At 39.2% G+C, this 18,274-nt stretch overlaps 2 protein-coding genes across 3 annotated transcripts in view; one reads left to right on the forward strand and one right to left on the reverse strand.

Annotated features, from left to right (window-relative positions):
• LOC112559734 (CD109 antigen-like) overlaps positions 1 to 18,274 on the reverse strand; it is a 55,745-nt gene that overhangs the window by 26,818 nt on the left and 10,653 nt on the right. Inside the window, exon 1 of one of the 2 annotated variants that reach the window (XM_025231102.1) lies at positions 5,879 to 5,990. The exons of the other annotated variant lie outside the window; for it this stretch is intronic. Within the exon in view, the coding sequence (XP_025086887.1) occupies positions 5,879 to 5,975 (97 nt within the window). The 5' untranslated portion in view covers positions 5,976 to 5,990. Of the gene's footprint in view, positions 1 to 5,878; positions 5,991 to 18,274 lie in introns of those variants that run through there. 2 annotated transcript variants of the gene reach the window in all.
• Positions 14,262 to 17,708, forward strand: LOC112559742 (alpha-1-inhibitor 3-like). The gene is made up of 9 exons (XM_025231124.1): positions 14,262 to 14,327; positions 14,769 to 14,959; positions 15,161 to 15,310; positions 15,515 to 15,616; positions 15,959 to 16,028; positions 16,545 to 16,565; positions 17,064 to 17,099; positions 17,359 to 17,391; positions 17,620 to 17,708. The coding sequence occupies exons 2-9, from the start codon at positions 14,825 to 14,827 to the stop codon at positions 17,691 to 17,693; spliced, it is 621 nt and encodes a 206-aa protein (XP_025086909.1). The 5' UTR covers positions 14,262 to 14,327; positions 14,769 to 14,824; the 3' UTR covers positions 17,694 to 17,708.

Consider the following 18,274-nt stretch of genomic DNA (forward strand, 5'->3'; position numbering starts at 1 on the left):
AACCCGAACAATCCTGCAGGAGACTCAAAACGTCCGCCTGAACTATTTGGTTATACTTTTGTAGCAAGATAAAGAACATTCACAGAGTTATGGATACATAGAAAAACGCAAAATATTCCTTCAAGGAACTTTAAAAGTAGAGTTCATTGAAACTTGTTTAAAATAAATCAAAAGGTCATGTCGAGCATACTCTGTACATACTTGAACTGATACAATTCTAATAACACTATAAACTTCAAACTGAGAACTTGTTCACATCTTTCGCCTCAGACGGGATGACATTCTGGAAGTCTAACGAAACCATTCCCATCAACCCCTTCAGTCGCTGGAGGCCAAGCTACGTGCGCGCTCGACCAATCGACATCCACGTTACATCCTACGGCTTGTTGGTGTTCGCAGCCAAAGGTCTCTTCAAGGAAGGAATGAGCATCCTTCACTGGCTCACTCGTCAACGAAATCCTTATGGCGGCTTTGCCTCTACACAGGTCAGGCTACAGACCTCGTATTCTATGCATTACAGTTTGATGTTCTATGAAGAATAAAAACCGAGAGGAATATTTTTTAATCTACAAATTTAGCTTCTGTTTCTGCTTCCAAATCAAACTGTGGTAAAAATAAAAAGTTGTATTTAAGTTTTGCAGAAGAGTGTAAGAATCGTGGCCATCTTTACAACTGTTTTCTAAATCTTCAAAGTAACATTTTTCTTTTTTTCACTGTTCATGTCATGGATCATTGTCCAGTGCATGTGGCAAAACTCAGAGATGTGTGATACCAATGGAAGGTAGTGAAGGAAGACAGTTTGTGTGCAGGACACTGTGGTGGGGCTACAAGCGATGACTCAGTTCTTAAAGCAAGCGAGTCCTTCCGGCAACGACCTCACTCTGGACGTCCGGACACAGTTCTCTGCCCCTCACTTTGTTGTTGATTCCTCTAACAACATCGTGCTGCAGTCCCATGAGGTGAGATGTCAGTAAATAAAGCAGCGTGACAAACGACACATTTTGGACTTGAATCGAAATATTTGGTTTGATGCTGCTGCGGGACATACGATTGGAGCTTTTAAACGGGTGTTGATGTGGTTCATAGATGTGGTGGTTCACCTAAATTCTTAAGGCGATTTATCCTAATAAATACCATAGCTTAAGAGAGCGAAGAGGTTTTTTTTTTCAACAAAGAAATGTGTTTTTTCAGCTGACCTTCATTCCAGCTGAGGTTACGTTTGAAGCGACAGGAAGAGGACTGGCCGTTGCTGAGGTAAGAAATGTTCTTTAAAATAAAACGAATGATGACGTGAGTCAACGTAAAAACAACGTAAGGGCTGTCAGCTACAAGTAACCTTTAATATCTCTAAATAATTGTAAGATATTTACATCTAATTTGGTATCAGAAAAGTTTTGTATGTAATAACATATTACAGAGGTCGGGAAGCATTAAGCGAACACACACACAGAGGAACGGTCAAAGCCCATTGAATATTTTAGTTTCGATATTTTGATCGGCTATGCATGTCCGATATTTGGAAGATTCTTATCTATTTTATACTTCCTGATGTTTTACACGTTATTATTTCAGCTCGATGTCTTCTTCAACACGGAATCAGACTTCGGAGAACAAGCTTTTGCGGTCTCAACAGTCCTCATGGACGACTACCTCAACAGCTTCAAGCTGATGATTTGCACACAGTCAGTAATCTTAATTACTCATTTTTAATTTAAAGACAACTTGTCTAGCTCTCTCTCTCTTTCCCTGTGCCCTCAAAATCCAACACCATGTCTACAAGGTGAGGGTTCGATAAGGCAGAGTAGGATCACATACCTAAAAGTTTTGGATAACTAAACTCTACAAATTATCTCTAAATATTGTTGGTGAAAGCTTTGTCCTCTTGCTAGAACCATTACGAGCTGCTGCTGGTATATATATAATATTTATTTATTGTTCTCCAATGTTAAAATAGCAATAATACATAAAGTCTGCGTTCACAATACCTTTGTACTCTGAAACAAATTTAAGAATCCAAATAAATAAGGTAGTCAATTTTATTTTAAATCGTTATGTCGGCAAAACTTCATTTTGTTTGAACCTGTCTGTAAGTCACGTGCACATCATTGACAGATGGCGTCTTGCTGGAGACAGTGGTATGGTGATACAGCAAGTAGGAATCCCATCAGGCTTTGCACCAGACATGAGCAGCATTGGCAACGTGGCCGGACTTAAACGTGTCGAGCAGCGGGGCCGTGTCCTCGATGTCTACTTCGACAAGGTGAGACGACTACTGTCACCTTTATATGATTTGAAGTTGGTTTTATGGCAATAAATTTACTACATTACAACAGTGTACTCGTTCTAAAATTGTGTGATATATTTATTGTGGCAGATCACCAAGAACTCACTGTGCTACACAGTCATGTTTGACCGCCAGGACAAGGTGGCCCACTCACAGCCCAGCTACGTCATCACACAGGACTACTATGAACCCAGTCAGTCCCCGCCATCTTTTGACAAATAACAACATAGGTTTTATCACTATAGGATATTTCATAATAAGCTTAATTATACTAAGACTTTTTATAAAAGAAAACACGAATACAATGACATTTTTCTTGATAAAGAATGTGTAGATGATGAGAGGTGAGCATCGTCTACTCGCCACATCATCAGTCCTATAGATATCGGTATTTATGACAGGCGAGGAAATATTTTTATCGATTGTAGTTGAGTTTATCTTTCTCTCGACATGGATGGCAGATAACAATGTCCACTAACGGCCTAACCGCGGATTGCAGGTAACCGCGCCACTGTGACATACCAGCCTCTGAGCATCCGTGACGCCACGGTGTGTGACGTCTGTCGGGACTGCTGCAAGTGAGCGTGACGTGCACGTGCTGAGTGGAGGACTGCTTCAGCATCATAGTCATGTGACTGTTACTGTTTGAATATATTTGCTTGTCTTCTGACAAGCTTCTTGTTCTCTTTTTTTAAAGTTTAATTCGTTTATTGTGAAGAACACGCGAGTTTCAAATTAACATGCAAACAAGCGCACAAACGCGCACGAACACCACACAGAGCCTCATGTTCGTCACAAGCTGATTTCTTTTTGTATCTAAACGAATAAACACATTTAAATAAAGAAATGAGAAGTGAAGCTGTTCTTCTGTAATTATCTGATCGTACTCTGAGGCTTTGAGCGAGAATAACATGAAGGTACCGTGGTCTGTTCAGTCTTTTCATAACAAGACAGTGCTGCCATCTATTGACAACTTTTCAGTTATTAGGGGAGGAAATCATGAAGGATGAGGACCATACTAGTGTACTTTTACCATCGGTTGCCCATATATGGTAACATCCTTCAAGACCTTGACTCCGCGAGCGGGATTTCCTCTTTGTCGCACACTTGTTAGTGTTTGGCCCTTACTCGCTGTCACGGTCTACATGCCTCTGGTGAGAGATCCCTGGATTTTATTTTTACTTGCTTTAATGGCGAGAAAACGGTTTCGTCACGCATGAGTTTGATGTCCTCCTCTAAACACGCCAGGAGGATTCAGTTTCCGTGTCAAGGCGACTGCCATCCTTCATTAAACAAACCATTAAACGCTTTGCTACCTTTATAACTATCTTAAGAGGACGGCTCTTTTCATTGGTGGATTCACTTTTTCCGGGTCAGTAGGGTAAAACACAACTGTCCGTAAAGAAAACTGTACAAGTCCGTATCCGTTTGTGTAAAAGTATTGTGTCACCAGACAGTCAATGAAATTGATATTCGAGTTTCTCACAAAAGACGCACCAGCACTGAGAGAAAAGTGGGGTCACGAACTCCAAACGACCTTAAAAAAGGTTAGGGGACGACCTTCACCTCGTTGTTGTACAAAGTAAGCAGTTTGCCTCTCACCTTCAGTCTGGCCTTGGAGTTGAACCTTCTCCTGCTAAATTCCCTGCCACCTAATCGTCACTTGGTTTTCTTGACTTTTAACCTTTCACCCTAAAATGCATATCCTTCGTTTGTTAGAAATGTCTTTCTTTGTCTGTTGTCTGCTGCTTTTGTCATGTCTGTCCTTATTTCAGCCTTGGTTTATACAATAGACCAGGTCAAAATCTACATCACTTTAAGGAATTACAATCAGCTGCCAACATCTCCATCTCCACCAACCACCCAACCACCTACCCGACAATTAAACCGCAGCCACACAGAGCATCCTGTCTAAACAAACTGTGTATACATGCTCGCAACTAGCAGCGTGAACGTTGCAGGTGCCTTTCAATAATTATGTCTATATTTACCTATGCCGGTGTTCACCTGTCTACAGGTGACGGTCTTTCGGTTGTTCCTCTGTGAGTTGGTCAGTGGAGCACAAACAGTCGGCTTGTGCTTATGTAGGCCGTCTACCTGGTGATTTTGTAGTGTTGATTGAATAATGAATAACAAAGAGGAAAATACACCGGAGCACTTAAGGAAAACAAATGACGGCTAGCAATGTAAGCAGGGATTGTGTGGAGTACGTGAGGCCCAAGACGGGATTTGAACCCCGGCAATTATGGTAAAGAACACACAGGTCACATACTAGAGTTTACTCGCTGCACTCACAAAACATCTCCGGCAGTGTGGCCGCTCCTCGTTGAAAGTAAGACAAGACATTTACCTTTCCCCGCAAGCGCGCACGCGACAACCAGCCAGTAGGGTGAAAGGTCATTAGACACTTCACAAGCTCGACATAAAGCAAGCCCATCCCAGGACTGGAAACTATTCCGCCCTCCTTGAACTCACCGACCCCGGATGACCTCTGACATGTTACCGGCAGGTCTCCCAGTAAACATCAACATTGAATTAAGATTCCGCACGCGACTTCCGGGACGGACAACTTGTTACAGCAGCGAGCTGGGGCATCAGGCCTCGCTTGGAATACAGAAGGACATGCACACTGTCAACAAAGGGGCACACTAACAAAAGTACAGAGAAAAGAGAAAACAAACAAAGGCAGGCAGATAATCACGGACAAGTAAAGAAATAAAGTTCGCAGAACGAGACATGCACAGAAGACGAAGGACGGAAGGAGAAACAACTGTGTCGACAAGTAATAAAAGACAAACAGAAGACACAAAGAGGAATCAAGGAACAAACAGTAAGGATGAAGAGCATCATAAGTTTGCAGAAGAAGAGAAACAGGCGGAGAAGTCAAACGACTATAATCACAACTATTTAGGGTATCAACCCTGAATAAGTTTGACCGAATAATAAATAAACTTGGTATAAATACCAATCCTTATCAACCTTCAGGTAAGTTATTACTCGTAAAAAAACCTTGACACAGATAATAATCAACAAAAAACTCGGCAACTGCTATCATCATAAGACAGGTCACTGGCACAGAGGCCACCTCCCACGGAATGGTATTTTTGTGTCTTGCAGACTTACTTGTATATGTTTTTGAATGTCCTTTCCCATTCATATAAGTGCAGTAAAAACCGATGTTTGTCCTCACATTTTTCAACGAACAATTTTATCAGTTGGAAGAAAAAACAAATGCTTGTCAATCGACTTTCTTGTCTTCACTGCAAATCATTCTGAAGATGTGAGAATCGAACCCTTTCTCTTTCAATGTTTTCTATCGACATCGCTGACTGATGTAGATAAAGCTCTCGGCTCATTCAGCACACCTACCTGATTGTAGATGTATTATATCAGTTTTACCGAAGTTAAAAACTATTCCGTTAAATCTGTTCACATCTTCACTAAAACAATGTCACATCGCTCACTGAGTCAAGTGAACACCGGTCCTGCCCTTGTACATGGAAGTCTCTTTTCAACATCCTTCCTAACATCACATGGAATTTTTAGTTCATACAATTCTTTTAAAAATAATCAGCAGAAAAATAAGCATCTTACCTGACAAGAAGCCACTATCTGGCCTCACTGGAGGTTTGGTGTGAGGAGGAGTAGAGGACAGACGATGAAAGCCAGCCTCTACCTGCTGCAGGCTCATAAAACACGACCCTCACCTTTCTCTTACCTGTCCAAACGAGGGGCTAGGTGATGACACCCTGTACCCAGAAGGAGGATACAGAGGGTTTCCGCAATTGTTTTAATGGATGTTTTATTGTCTGTGCTTCTTACACAAGATCCGGCAGGTATTTGACTGTTTACCTGGAGGAGGTCAGGTCACACAGGTGGGGGACCGAGCGCTAGTGTGGATAAGAAGCTTAGCTGATTCCTGTCATTGCCAGCTTTTGAAAGTTTCGGGTAGATTGTCAGGGTGTTTGTGGTCAGTGGCAAGCAACGGGCAGGTATGACAAACATGATTGTTATTTGTTAATTCTATTAACTCGTACGAAATGATCAGTGCGGCTTAAAACTCAATCAAGAATTGTTTTACGATGTTATAACTTTCTAACTATTAACTTTGATAATTATGGTCAAAGAAAATAAATTGTCTTAAACAAGCAACAAAAAAATTGTACAAAACCTTAAAAATTCAAAATAAATCTAAGAAACGTAAGAAAACGTTTCTCGAAAAATAAAAACAAGATATAAAAAGTCTCCCTCTCACAGAAATTTCCCCTAAAATTGATAGCTTTTACAATGTTCAAATGTGTTTATTATTTGTCAAATCATCAAAGGTATTTCAGAATTCCGAAATCGTAGTATGCAACATTCATTAAGATTATTTTTGGTAGTACAGTCGAGCTTCTATAAGTCAAAGCCTCAAAGGCACGATGAAAAAAGTCGAGTTTCGGAAGGTTCGAGTCAAGGAAGTTCGTGGAAAAAAGAACATCTTTCTGACTGTCCATTATCTTTATTTCCCCATGTGACCTCCCATCGTTGTTCCCAACAAAAACGTCTGTTATGGACGACTGACGACAAAGTTCGACTGTAGTTAAAATACGATACTCCGATGCTCCTCTGAAAAATGATAAACATGCCTAAATAAAAAAAGGTTGTTGACAGAATATCAACATGTACATAAAATAATCGTGGTATATATTATCATTGATCTTTCTGTGAGAATGTAGAGGCAACTAGTCTTTTACTCCGTAATAAACAAGATGGAGAGTATGTTACTGGTAACCTCCACTCGTATCCTAGTGGTTAAAAGAAGACTTTCTATGAATATTATTGCAGTTTTGAACAAGTTTGCACTTCGCACTTCAGACAGACTGGAAGATGTTTCTGCTGATGGTCTGTGCCTTGATGGCAACGGCAACCTGGAGCCAAGAGTTCCAGCCAAAGTCCTATCTTCCTCCAAATCCCTACATTTCATCACGGGCTCGATTTGATTGGACCATCCTAGACCCCAGCAGTACCAAGCAGAAGTACAGGAGGTAAGACAGACAGACAGACAGACGGACAGACGGACGGACGGACGGACGGACGGACGCACGCACGGACGCACGCACGCACAAGATGCTATTTTAGATGCATCAACATCAACATAGCAATTTATCCTTCATTCCCTGCTTCTATTTTTCCTATTCTTTTCGCCCTCCCTCAGTAATATATTTTCCTTTTTCTTTGTCCACATTAAATAACATGTTTATTTGCAGACTTTGGAGACTTCCGCGATTTTATCTGTCACCTGTCAGTTTGTGGCCTTAACCGCATGCATGATTTATTAGCTAAATGCTTGAGGAAGGACAAGTTTTCCTCCTCGTGATTTTGTGAGTCTGGCAAAACATTATTTTGGTATCTTCCTCTGATCACGGATTTATATCAATAAACGTTTCCGCCACGTAATAAACATGGAGTCTTAACGGGACATGAAATCAGATTGGGTGATTTTGCCTTTGGCGAAAATTTGCGCTTGAGATGTCCAGATCCAACCGTTTGTCAACTTCTTTATATATTTTTCACAGAACAGTTTTCTATTGGTAGCTTGCTCTCATCCGGGTCAGTTTGATTCGTCAAACTCTGTCAAGCCAACAAAGAGGCAATGGCCTCATCTCATTCAGTTCACATCGCAGACACTCGGCGTTGGGCCTGAAGGCAAATGACTAAGTAAACTCACAGACTGTTGTCCGTCATCACATCTCACATCACATCTCTCATCATATTCATTAGAGCCAGTGTTCGGCTTAAAACATTTTTCAAACTTGCAAATTTTTTTTACATTTTATTTTCCGCTGTAACTTTGTTTTCTTGGCAAGAAATAATGCTGGTGTTAAAGATGTAGTGGGTACAGCTTGTTTTTCTGCTGACTGGGTGACTGTCATTTTTAATTATGTAAATTTTATGTCTCAAACTCTGGTTTCCCTGTTTGATTCTAGAGATAAACGTCTACAAACATTTTCCTTAACATACAGGTCACACAAATTCCAGTCACGTGTGTCTGCTGATACATTTAATTAACATAATCATGGCAGCAAGCATTCCGTTGGCCCTGACCTTGATTACGTCAACGCACCCGCAAACAGTTGTAACGTGCGTGTTGTTGTCCACTTGTATGCATAGTGATGTTTGTACACATGTACCGACAGCAAAGAGGGGACAATAGTCCGTATTTGTCCTCCTCCTCCTCCTCCTCCTCATCGTCATCATCATCATCATCATCATCATCATGACCATCTGACACTATAACACCTGTTTTTGTTTGCTGTATTACAGTGGAAAGTATCTACTAACAGCTCCCCAGAGAGCTATCCCAGGGTTCAATTTCACGATGATGTTTGAGTCGTTCATGGACGAGCCAGTCCGGCTACAAGGCTCGAATTTATTCCAGAACTTACGACAGTCTGTCCGGGACATACACGTATCCTACTGTTGTGACAACATCCGGTTCATTTGTCAAAGGTGAAGTTTTAAAAATGAGAGATTAAAATACAGAGATGTTTATGATTCGACAGCCGGCGAGATTTTCATCCTGTTGAATGTGTGGTGACTGCAAATTGGAAGTTTATCATCCTGAACTTCTATTTCCTTCATCGTAACGATAAATACAATATTGGCCATAGCGAAAGCTTAGCAAATGTTAAAAATTGGTAGTTTTTATAATGTTTTGATCTTACACAATGATGATGATGATGATGATGATGATGATGATGATTTTGAAATATTTTCCAGGTCGGCCTGGAGTACTAGATTTGCCTGTAAGTTGATATTTTCACCTGCTTATCAATAAATGTGATCATTTTAAAGATCTACCTTAAAGTGTTTTTAATGACAGAACTGTCTTTATCTTATTTCAAGACCTCTGGCGACTTCTGATAGAATAATCGTCTTCTGGTCTCAAAATGTCGGCCCACAAAAATCAAATGATAAAAGAAAAGAAAGCATGACTCACTTGTATGCAAAGATGTCAGCCAATGGTAGGGTTGGGACCACGTGTTCGTGGGTTGTATATCTCGGTAATGAGCTCTTTGCTTCACAATCTGTTATTATAATCAAATTTTAAAACCATAGTTGAGGATTAGGAACATTGGTGATAAGAAAAAGAGAAAGAAAGAATGAAAGAAAGAAGCAATCAAGCAAACAAAATAAACAAACAAAGGCAAAGAAAGGAAAGAAATGACACGATTAACTATTCAGTTCTCTATTCACGTCTGCATCCTGCAAGATTTCAGTTAATATTCTATTGTGTATCAGATCCCTGCCAACCTCATGCCATACGACCTCTACTACTGGGAGGTTGGTTGTGACACCTGTACGTTTTTAAACACGGGTGGAGACCCCGGGGTACACACTACTAAATACTACCTCGACAGCTACCTCAGCGTCACTGTGGACGTGACCACCATCCTGATACAGACAGACAAGGCCATTTACAAACCAGGCCACATCGGTTAGTCAGGACTTCACTTCTACCTTCATCATAATTATTCAAATTATTTCGCTTGGGAAACAGAATGTTTTTGATAAATGACATGCTCTATTGGAGACTCGTTAACATACTTTCAATAAGACACCACTGTCGACACTATTATACACAAGTAGATGTGTATATTGTGTTGTTCTAATGGTTGTATGTAACTTTGTCTAATTGTATTACACATGAACGTTCTACATTTTACTGTTAGACTATTTATGTAATAGACTATTTTTAGATATTTACACAGATATTTTTTGTTCACAGTTCACTACAGGGTGTTTGCAGTTTATCCAGACCTACAGATGTACACAGGAACATTTCAGATCGAGATTCGGGTAAGATTCACACAGCTTTGCTAATAAAGTGGACAAAATAAAACCATCTACGGTAGTTGATTCTTGGACTTATAACTGTAGTCGGGTTCAGTCATTTTGTGTTGTTTTAGAGCAGAAATCTGATTTATTCACTGTATTGTGGCGTTTATCCATAGTCTGATTTAATTATTTAGGCTCAGAAATGAATTACGAACCCACCTCCTCAAGTGACCTGAAAGGTGAAAGGTCAATCTGTGGTTGATAAGCTGAACATCCAACTCATAAGGAATGATAGAAATACTTATAGTCAACCTGAGAGCTACTGTTAAGTTGTATTTGTATTGACAGGATTGTCACAGTTGTATTGACAGGACTGTCACAATTGTATTTGTGTTGACAGGATCCAAATGGAAACACCATTCAGCGACTGTCGGAAGCATCAGGGAGACAGGGTGTAGTGGAAGGGAGTCTTACCTTGGCTGACAAGCCTCTCTTTGGCGACTGGACTATTACAGTAAAAATTCAGGTTTTTCCGATTTAAATTTTATATCATTACCTTAGAGAATTGTGATAAGCTGTTTATACGAGTATAATAAAAAAATTAGAACTCATAATCAGTTTGTTCAAATTATGTAACAGATTAATTGGTACGGGTAGTTGACATGACCATTGTCTTTAAAGTTTTATTTGTCAGTCGATTGAAAGTTCTCTATCACGTATATGTTATCATTATTTGCTTTCTTACTTTCTTTCTTTTTTCATTTCGTGTTCTCTTTACTAAAAAATTCCTAGCAATACATCATTTAAATATCCGCTTGTAACTACATGACCTAACTTTTTTTCAGACAACCACCCGTACAGACTTCTACTCCAAAACGTTTCACAGTGCAAGAATACAGTGAGTACGGGTAACAACAATTAACACTCGAGAAATTAAAAAAAATCATTTTTAGAGTCATTTGAAATTAAAGTTTATCTTCCTTTTTTCTTTCCGGAATTTTCCCATAACCACGAGGTATTTGATCCATTAATTTGTGTTTCTAATAGTTATATCTCACTTAAGAAGTATTTGTGGAGACAAGTATAGAGTGGAATATTCTACACCTGAGTATGTTTCAAGTAGTTTCAAACAGATTAGTTAAGGGTACATGTTAGAAACTAGATTCCAAATACTCAAAGGTAGCAAAGTGTGCTGAAAGTAAAATAATCAACAACCGAAAAAATATATTTAGAGAGATTGTAGATAAATAGCCTTACAGTAACTGTGTGTCTGTGTTTCAGACTTGCCGAGGTTCGAAGTGACGGTGGACGTACCGTCCTACGTGCTGACGACGGACGAAGACCTCAAGGGCTCAGTCAAGGCCATGTAAGTGTTTTCCTCTTGGAACACTCTATGTTTATTAATGATGCTGATAAACATCGCTTTGATGATTGTGAAGATATAAATGAATGACAAAATCTCTTATAAAAAAATTCTTTGTGTTCAGCTTAATGATAACTCCAGTTTGCATGTACTTTCTTTCTTACACGAGAAACCTTGTGTGAGCTGCATAATAATCCTCTTTGACAAACAAAGTTTAAATTGTTTTTCAGCTACACGTTTGGACAACCTGTTAAAGGCCAGGTAGAGCTTCGTGTATCAACCACAGTGGAGTCGTACTATTGCAAGACAGACCCGGTCTTCATGCAGATAGCCTTTGATGTTAGTCCCACACTTCTCCTGATTAGCACCAACACTGAGTGGCAAATGTGCAGCCCACAGCCAAACAAATCACCTTCTTGATAATACAGAAATAGGAAACAGTTTTTATAAATCCACTGTAAATTTGTGATAATAGTAATTTATTAGGATAACAATTAGTCTTCGCAGGTTCGTGTAAGCGCTAACGGTTGACGTTCGTCTTGCTGCTACAGATCGATGGAGAAGCAAAGTTCTCTGTACCCAGGGTGGACATCGCTCGGGTAACCAGTACATATGACGGTGACAGTATCAAGGTAAACCAGAGCAAAAACCAAATTAAAGTGTAAAATATAGGGCTATTCTTACCTGCTTTAATGATTATAATGTCAAAGCAAGAGTTATCACTTTTTCTGAACACTTTATCACTTATTTTTAGGGTATAAAATCTCAGGAAAGAGATAACAAATATAATTACGACATCAAAATGAGATTATTGGTGATATATGTTATTGTAATTGTGTCCAGGTAACAGCCATTGTCAAGGAGACCCTGACAGACATAAAGCTGCAGGGGTCGGCGGTGGTGACCTACAGGAGCACGCCGTACAAAGTGACCATACTGGACAACACGCCTGGTGTCTTCAAGCCTGGACTTCCATTCAGTGTCTTCGTGAGTTGATACAGCATCACGTGCTTATTACTGGTTTGGAATGTGCTTTTTTCCACATTAAGATTGATGGACTATCGGTCTGCATACAAGTACTCCGCTTTTTTGTCGTCAATAAGTAATTATTTTACAATGGCAAATGTCTTACCCCAGAACCTTTATCGAACAAATCTGTAAGCCACAGACACCATGCGCAGTTGTTTTCTACTACTACTACTATTATAATAAAATTTAAAATGTACTTAAGATATGGACAGAATACTAAGGAGCAAATGAGAAACAACAATGTAGACAAGTAAGAAAAGACAACCATAAATAATACAGAGAGGAATCAGGCAACAAACAATAATGAAAATAAAATTTTGTCTATCTTTTGCTACTCATGAAGCTGCAGTCATAAAACCTAAAAAACCAGGGTAAAATCACAATATAAATGCTCTTGCAAACAGGTAAAAGAAATTAATACTTAGTTGCAATATTCTCAAAAGTATAGACAATAAAAATCTTTGAAACGTAACCACTCTGATGATGCTTTCATGAAGTGATAAGAAATGACAGGATTTTTAACTCATTTTATCCATAAGACTTGCTTTCAAATATTTGAAACTTTAACGAAGAACTAAAGTTAGTTGTGGAAAAACCTTCGGTTGCAGGTGAAGGCCTCCCTGCAGGACGATAAGCCAGTTGTCGGCAACAACAACCTCACCCTCTTCGTTACAGTCCACTACACTCTCCCCGCTGACAACAGCTTCCTGTACGGGGTGACAGAGTTCACGGGTACCTACCCGTTGCCAGTCAGAACGATCGATGTACCTCCACTTGGCGTGGTCAAGATCGACATCGACATCCCCTCCAACGCCACCTCGCTTGACATCACTGTGAGCTTCTCGGGTATTTCTCTAACACGCATCACATCGAGTTTTATAATTTTAGTTTAGCTTTTGTTATCAGTGTCTTATGAAACATCATATTAATTGAAATATCCGAGGGTTAGGGTTCATGGCTTATCATTTATTTCACTTCACACCAAGCTGTGTTTTGATATTTAGAGGATGAACACCGTGTTACAAATATTTTTGGTTCTTTGTCAGGTGGACTTCAATGGTGTGAGGACCACGAAGTACATCAACAAAATGTTCTCAGCGAGTAGCAACTACCTGCAACTGACCCTCCTTCACCAGAATCTTCAGGTAAACATCACTGATTCTGTGTGCTGCATAACACGTGGTCTCGTTTGAAAGTAGTCACGTGACTAGTAACTGTCCTATAGAATGACTGTCTCTGAAGCTGTACGATATGGACGAATGTCCTCCGAATTTTTCAAATGTCTTACTAAACTACCTTTGCGGAGACAACTTCAATGTGCCCACAGAAAAACATAACTACAAGGTCTTTTTGATAGAGCAAATATTGTTGGATATGTGACTATGTGTTGATAAATGTTCACATGTCGGCTATACAAAATAGTTTGCCAAAGATTGCGACAATGTGATTTTGTTGAATATGTAAAGACATGTAAATATATATGTAAATGTAAATATATATGTAAATATATATGTATAAATTGACAAGCGTTTAAATATTGGTTTTAAAAAATAATTAGACTAAGAGATTTCGGTTAAGAAAGCCCGTATATAAGGAGAAAATGAAAGAAAGGTTTGCGAGTTCTATCTCTGTCACATAATCATTAAACGTTAATGTCAAACCTGCACACACGTCACCCCATACTCGCAACAACAACAACAACAACAACAACAACAACAACAACAACAACAACAACAACAACAACTCGATTTTCATCTTGTCTGGCAGAGCGGACAGACAGCAAGTGTCCAGGCGAGGGCCACGGAGACCATAAGACGTCTGTCATATCAGGTACTTTATGTTAAGCACCACCCGAGACGATACAATAAAAAAACGAAAAAATTCGCTGGATCAAACTATACTCTCGTCACTTCCGATTTTTCTTTTCATGGCGAGTTTTGAAGTGACAATGTTGTTGTTATTATGCCAAAGGAATAAGTCAGGGCTGTTTTGCACACAGACGTCGTTAGCCAGTTAGTCTACGTTTCGAATAAATTCTTTTATTTCAGTGAATTCATTTTACTATGCTAATAAAATTACATTAACTATACTAACAGTGTCCTTTTCTAAAGATACACAATCTGTCATCAGAAATCCAATAAACATTGATAGATGAAATTTAGAAGTATTCGTTATCTGAAGTAAGAACTGAAACAAACGTTCGTAAATACACTCGGACTTTAAGGCTAGCTTACTGACTAAACCTTTTTTATGATCTTTTGGTAATGATAGATTCTGTCCAGAGGCATCGTGTATGAGAGTAAAACTGTGGCGGCCCTTGTCAGCACATGGTTGTCATTGACATTCCACTGACCCCTGACCTCGCCCCCACAGCCCACATGACGGCCTACTACGTGCGACCTGACCTAGAAATTGTGGCCGACAGCATCGCCTTCAACGTCGACGGCGTCTTCAAGAATAAGGTAGGACAGCTGGCTGTGGTCAGGTGGACAAGTAATGAGCACAACAATGAAATATCATGTCGCTGTGTCCACTGTGTGTCAAACCACAGTTTACCTGACATCACTGGTCTGTCTAAACAATGAAATATCATGTCGTTGTGTCCACTGTGTGTGTCAAACCACAGTTTACCTGACATCAGTGGTCTGTCTAAACCCTCACAGGTGAGTCTGGAGCTGAGCGCCAACAGAACCGAGCCTCACACCGATCTGGAGGTGTACGTCACAGCAGACCCCGATTCCACGGTTTACTTGCTGGCCGTCGACCAGAGTGCTTTGCTGCTGAAGACCGGAAATGACATCACGCCTAGGCAGGTCAGTGACCTTTCTCTATTATCGTGTCATGTCATAGTACAATAAACTGTTGTTTACTCACGACTGTTACAAGTAAAGGGCTCAGTTCCTGTTGACCGTAGCAAATGTGAACTTTAATTTTGAGATTGTTTAGAAGACATTGTCTCTGAATAAACTTCTGATTTACTGGAAGCATCTGTTTATCTCTATCAATGGTGAGTACAGGTGGAAGATGCTGTTGCTGTCTACGATGTGGGAACGAGCAAACCTTCCGAATCAGCCTTTGCTCTGTCTCTTAGTAGACAGGACATAGCTAACACGATGCAGGTAAGTCTTTCTCACCTTTCTCAACTATCGTTGAATATCGGTCATTGTCTTTCTATTCATCTTGCGAGTTACCTATAAAACGGCAGAAAAGAGCGATAATCTCTATCCTTTCCTATGATATTCCTAGTATTGCTTGCTTATCTGCCCTTTACAGTCAGAAGTCTATTTATAGGAACTGTTTAATAACATTTTATTGTTAGATTATTAGAGAAAGTTTGACAAGCAGACTTTCCTGACAGCAGCATTTCACAATTCTTGTTTACCATTACTTGCATCAGTTCTTGCTTACTTTCTAACAAATGCATTATAACAGATTGTTAAATAAAATGTTGTCCTTATTAGGAAGTCGGCATTACCGTGTCCTCTGATGCCAATCTGTATGCAACATTAGCGGATAATATTACCACACCTTGTAAGTATCCAAGAGGAGTCAGGGAAAGAAAACGCAACCAGCCGACAGACAGACAGACAGACAGACAGACAGACAGACAGACAGACAGACAGACAGACAGACAGACAGACAGACAGACAGACAGACAGACAGACAGACAGAGTGAGTCACTATTTCACCATTTTTAAAGTCTCATCACATGCTATGTTAGAAGTTATTCAGGAGACTCGAATCACATTTTCTACAACTGAAAAAAAGTTACCGAACAAAACTACCTCTAAAAATATCCAATAAACTAAAACACTCGTCTGAAAATGTTTGGAACAATGTTCTTGTTCTTGTTCTTTGTTCAAACCTTTCAGGAGGAGATTGTGAAGACACACAGTATTTAAAAAAACGATTAAATTGTATAGCTTAGAAATTTTTGCTTGAGATTCTTTGTAAACGTGGGTCTTATTCTGTTGCTTTTTATTAGAAAGTGTGTAACAACAGAGTTTTCCTATTAATTTCAGTTATTTTACTTATTTTTACTTTCAGATGATCCTTCAATTAATGGACGTAAGTAGCAAGCATGATTCTAACAATCGTAAAGATCAATATTCGCTGTTGTAGAACTCATTACACTTGTATTTAAGTCAAGGGACGTAACTCTGCCTCAGTCCCACCCAGAGTTTGGGATTGTCGTTCTTTTACTTCCCACGCTCCATTCCTTGCCCCAATCTCTCTGGTGTGTAAATGTGACATGGCTGTACTTTGTCTGTGTCTGTTTGTGAGAGTGTCGGTATGTCATTGCTTGTTCTTGTACAAAGTAACAGTTTATGTTTATTCAAATGACTTTCATAATATGAAAATATTTGTGCTACATTGTATTTTACAATATTTAACCATGTTGATACATTGCATGTTACAGTTTGTGAACATTAATTCTACTTTACATTTGACAGTATGAAGAAACTCAAACTATGCTGCATTTCCTATTGTGTAAACTATGATAACAAGTCTGTCAGACACTAACCTCATTTTGCTTTGCTACACTTGAATTTTGTTTCCTTACAGCTGTTCCCTTGGCCCTGAGGCCCCCCATAACACCTGGTATGTATATTCCGTAATATTTAGAGCTTACAATTATACATTACATTACCATAAATAGTGTATATATGGTAGAGGGTTTCTATCATATATAGGGCTTAGGAAATATTTACTGCTAAACTGTGCACAGGTAAAATATTCAAGCCCTAATATGCCAGACAAGCTCAGATGCTACTGCAGGTCGGAGTATTTCTAATGTCAAATAAAAACCATTGCAATAATCTCTTTGACTGATAATTGACTCTTTTTTTCTTTTTATCAGTTATCAGCACAACTCAAACTCCAAATTATCTAGGTGGGTAAACTGTGGCGAGATTTTATTGTTTTCTTAGTCTTGTAGTGGAATGGTCTGTCCTGCGTGTGTGTGTGTGTGGAATAAAAAGGTATAAAATGATATAAAGTTGCACGAAAATGAAGCTAATAAGTAACGGGTGCTCATTCAAAGCAAAGAGAGATAACACAATTTAGAATATTTTAGAAATGTGAGCATGTAGTAACCAGACTTTTAATTGTCATGTTTCAGACGCACCTGTACTACCTAAAGGTAAGATTTGTACTGTCAAGGATTGTAGTTACAGACGGTCTTTTAAAAAATAATTATTCGTTGTGTCTTCTGTTTCACGAAACGGAGTGACTAGCAAATACTAGACCTTAGGTCTAGACAGAATGGAACAGAAATAGACAAACCGAAGAACAATCCTTAGGGATATAACGCAATATTTATGATATTCGCTGTTTAGGACTTTGTATAAACTGTTAAGTCTGCATTTTTTCTTGTTTATCTATTAGCAACAACAATTGTTTGTAATGAATAAAATAGAATTGATGAGGAACATTGTACATCCTCCAGAGTACCTGTGCGAATTTTAACTTTTGCATGAAAGACAAACATGTCCTACCTTTTCCCCAAGTCCAAAGAGTCTGTTAGGCTTGGAGCATCTTCACACAATGGGACAGACAGTCCGACTGCACAGCATCCACAGCATCAACTAGTTTTGGACATTTAAAAACATTTCTCTAAATAATAGGCGACTTCTGGCCATTGTTTCACAATTGGAAGCATTTTGGATCCACGCAGCAGAAGTACAGCAGGTGTTAAAATTCGCACCTGTAATTTGATTAGTACACAATTTCTTGAGAAAAGTGCCTATGGTGTGCAGTTACTATATCTCTGCAAA

This window comes from Pomacea canaliculata, linkage group LG3 (genome assembly GCF_003073045.1).
Source record: "Pomacea canaliculata isolate SZHN2017 linkage group LG3, ASM307304v1, whole genome shotgun sequence".
Taxonomy (NCBI): Eukaryota; Metazoa; Mollusca; class Gastropoda; order Architaenioglossa; family Ampullariidae; genus Pomacea; species Pomacea canaliculata.

What these genes read in the sequence shown, in the direction of transcription:
- LOC112559742 (XM_025231124.1), top strand. Translation starts at nt 14,825, where the DNA reads ATGGTTGTCATTGACATTCCACTGACCCCTGACCTCGCCCCCACAGCC. An exon ending in ATGACATCACGCCTAGGCAG is followed by an intron (nt 15,311 to 15,514) that starts GTCAGTGACCTT and finishes TGGTGAGTACAG; the next exon opens with GTGGAAGATGCTGTTGCTGT. An exon ending in TGATCCTTCAATTAATGGAC is followed by an intron (nt 16,566 to 17,063) that starts GTAAGTAGCAAG and finishes GTTTCCTTACAG; the next exon opens with CTGTTCCCTTGGCCCTGAGG.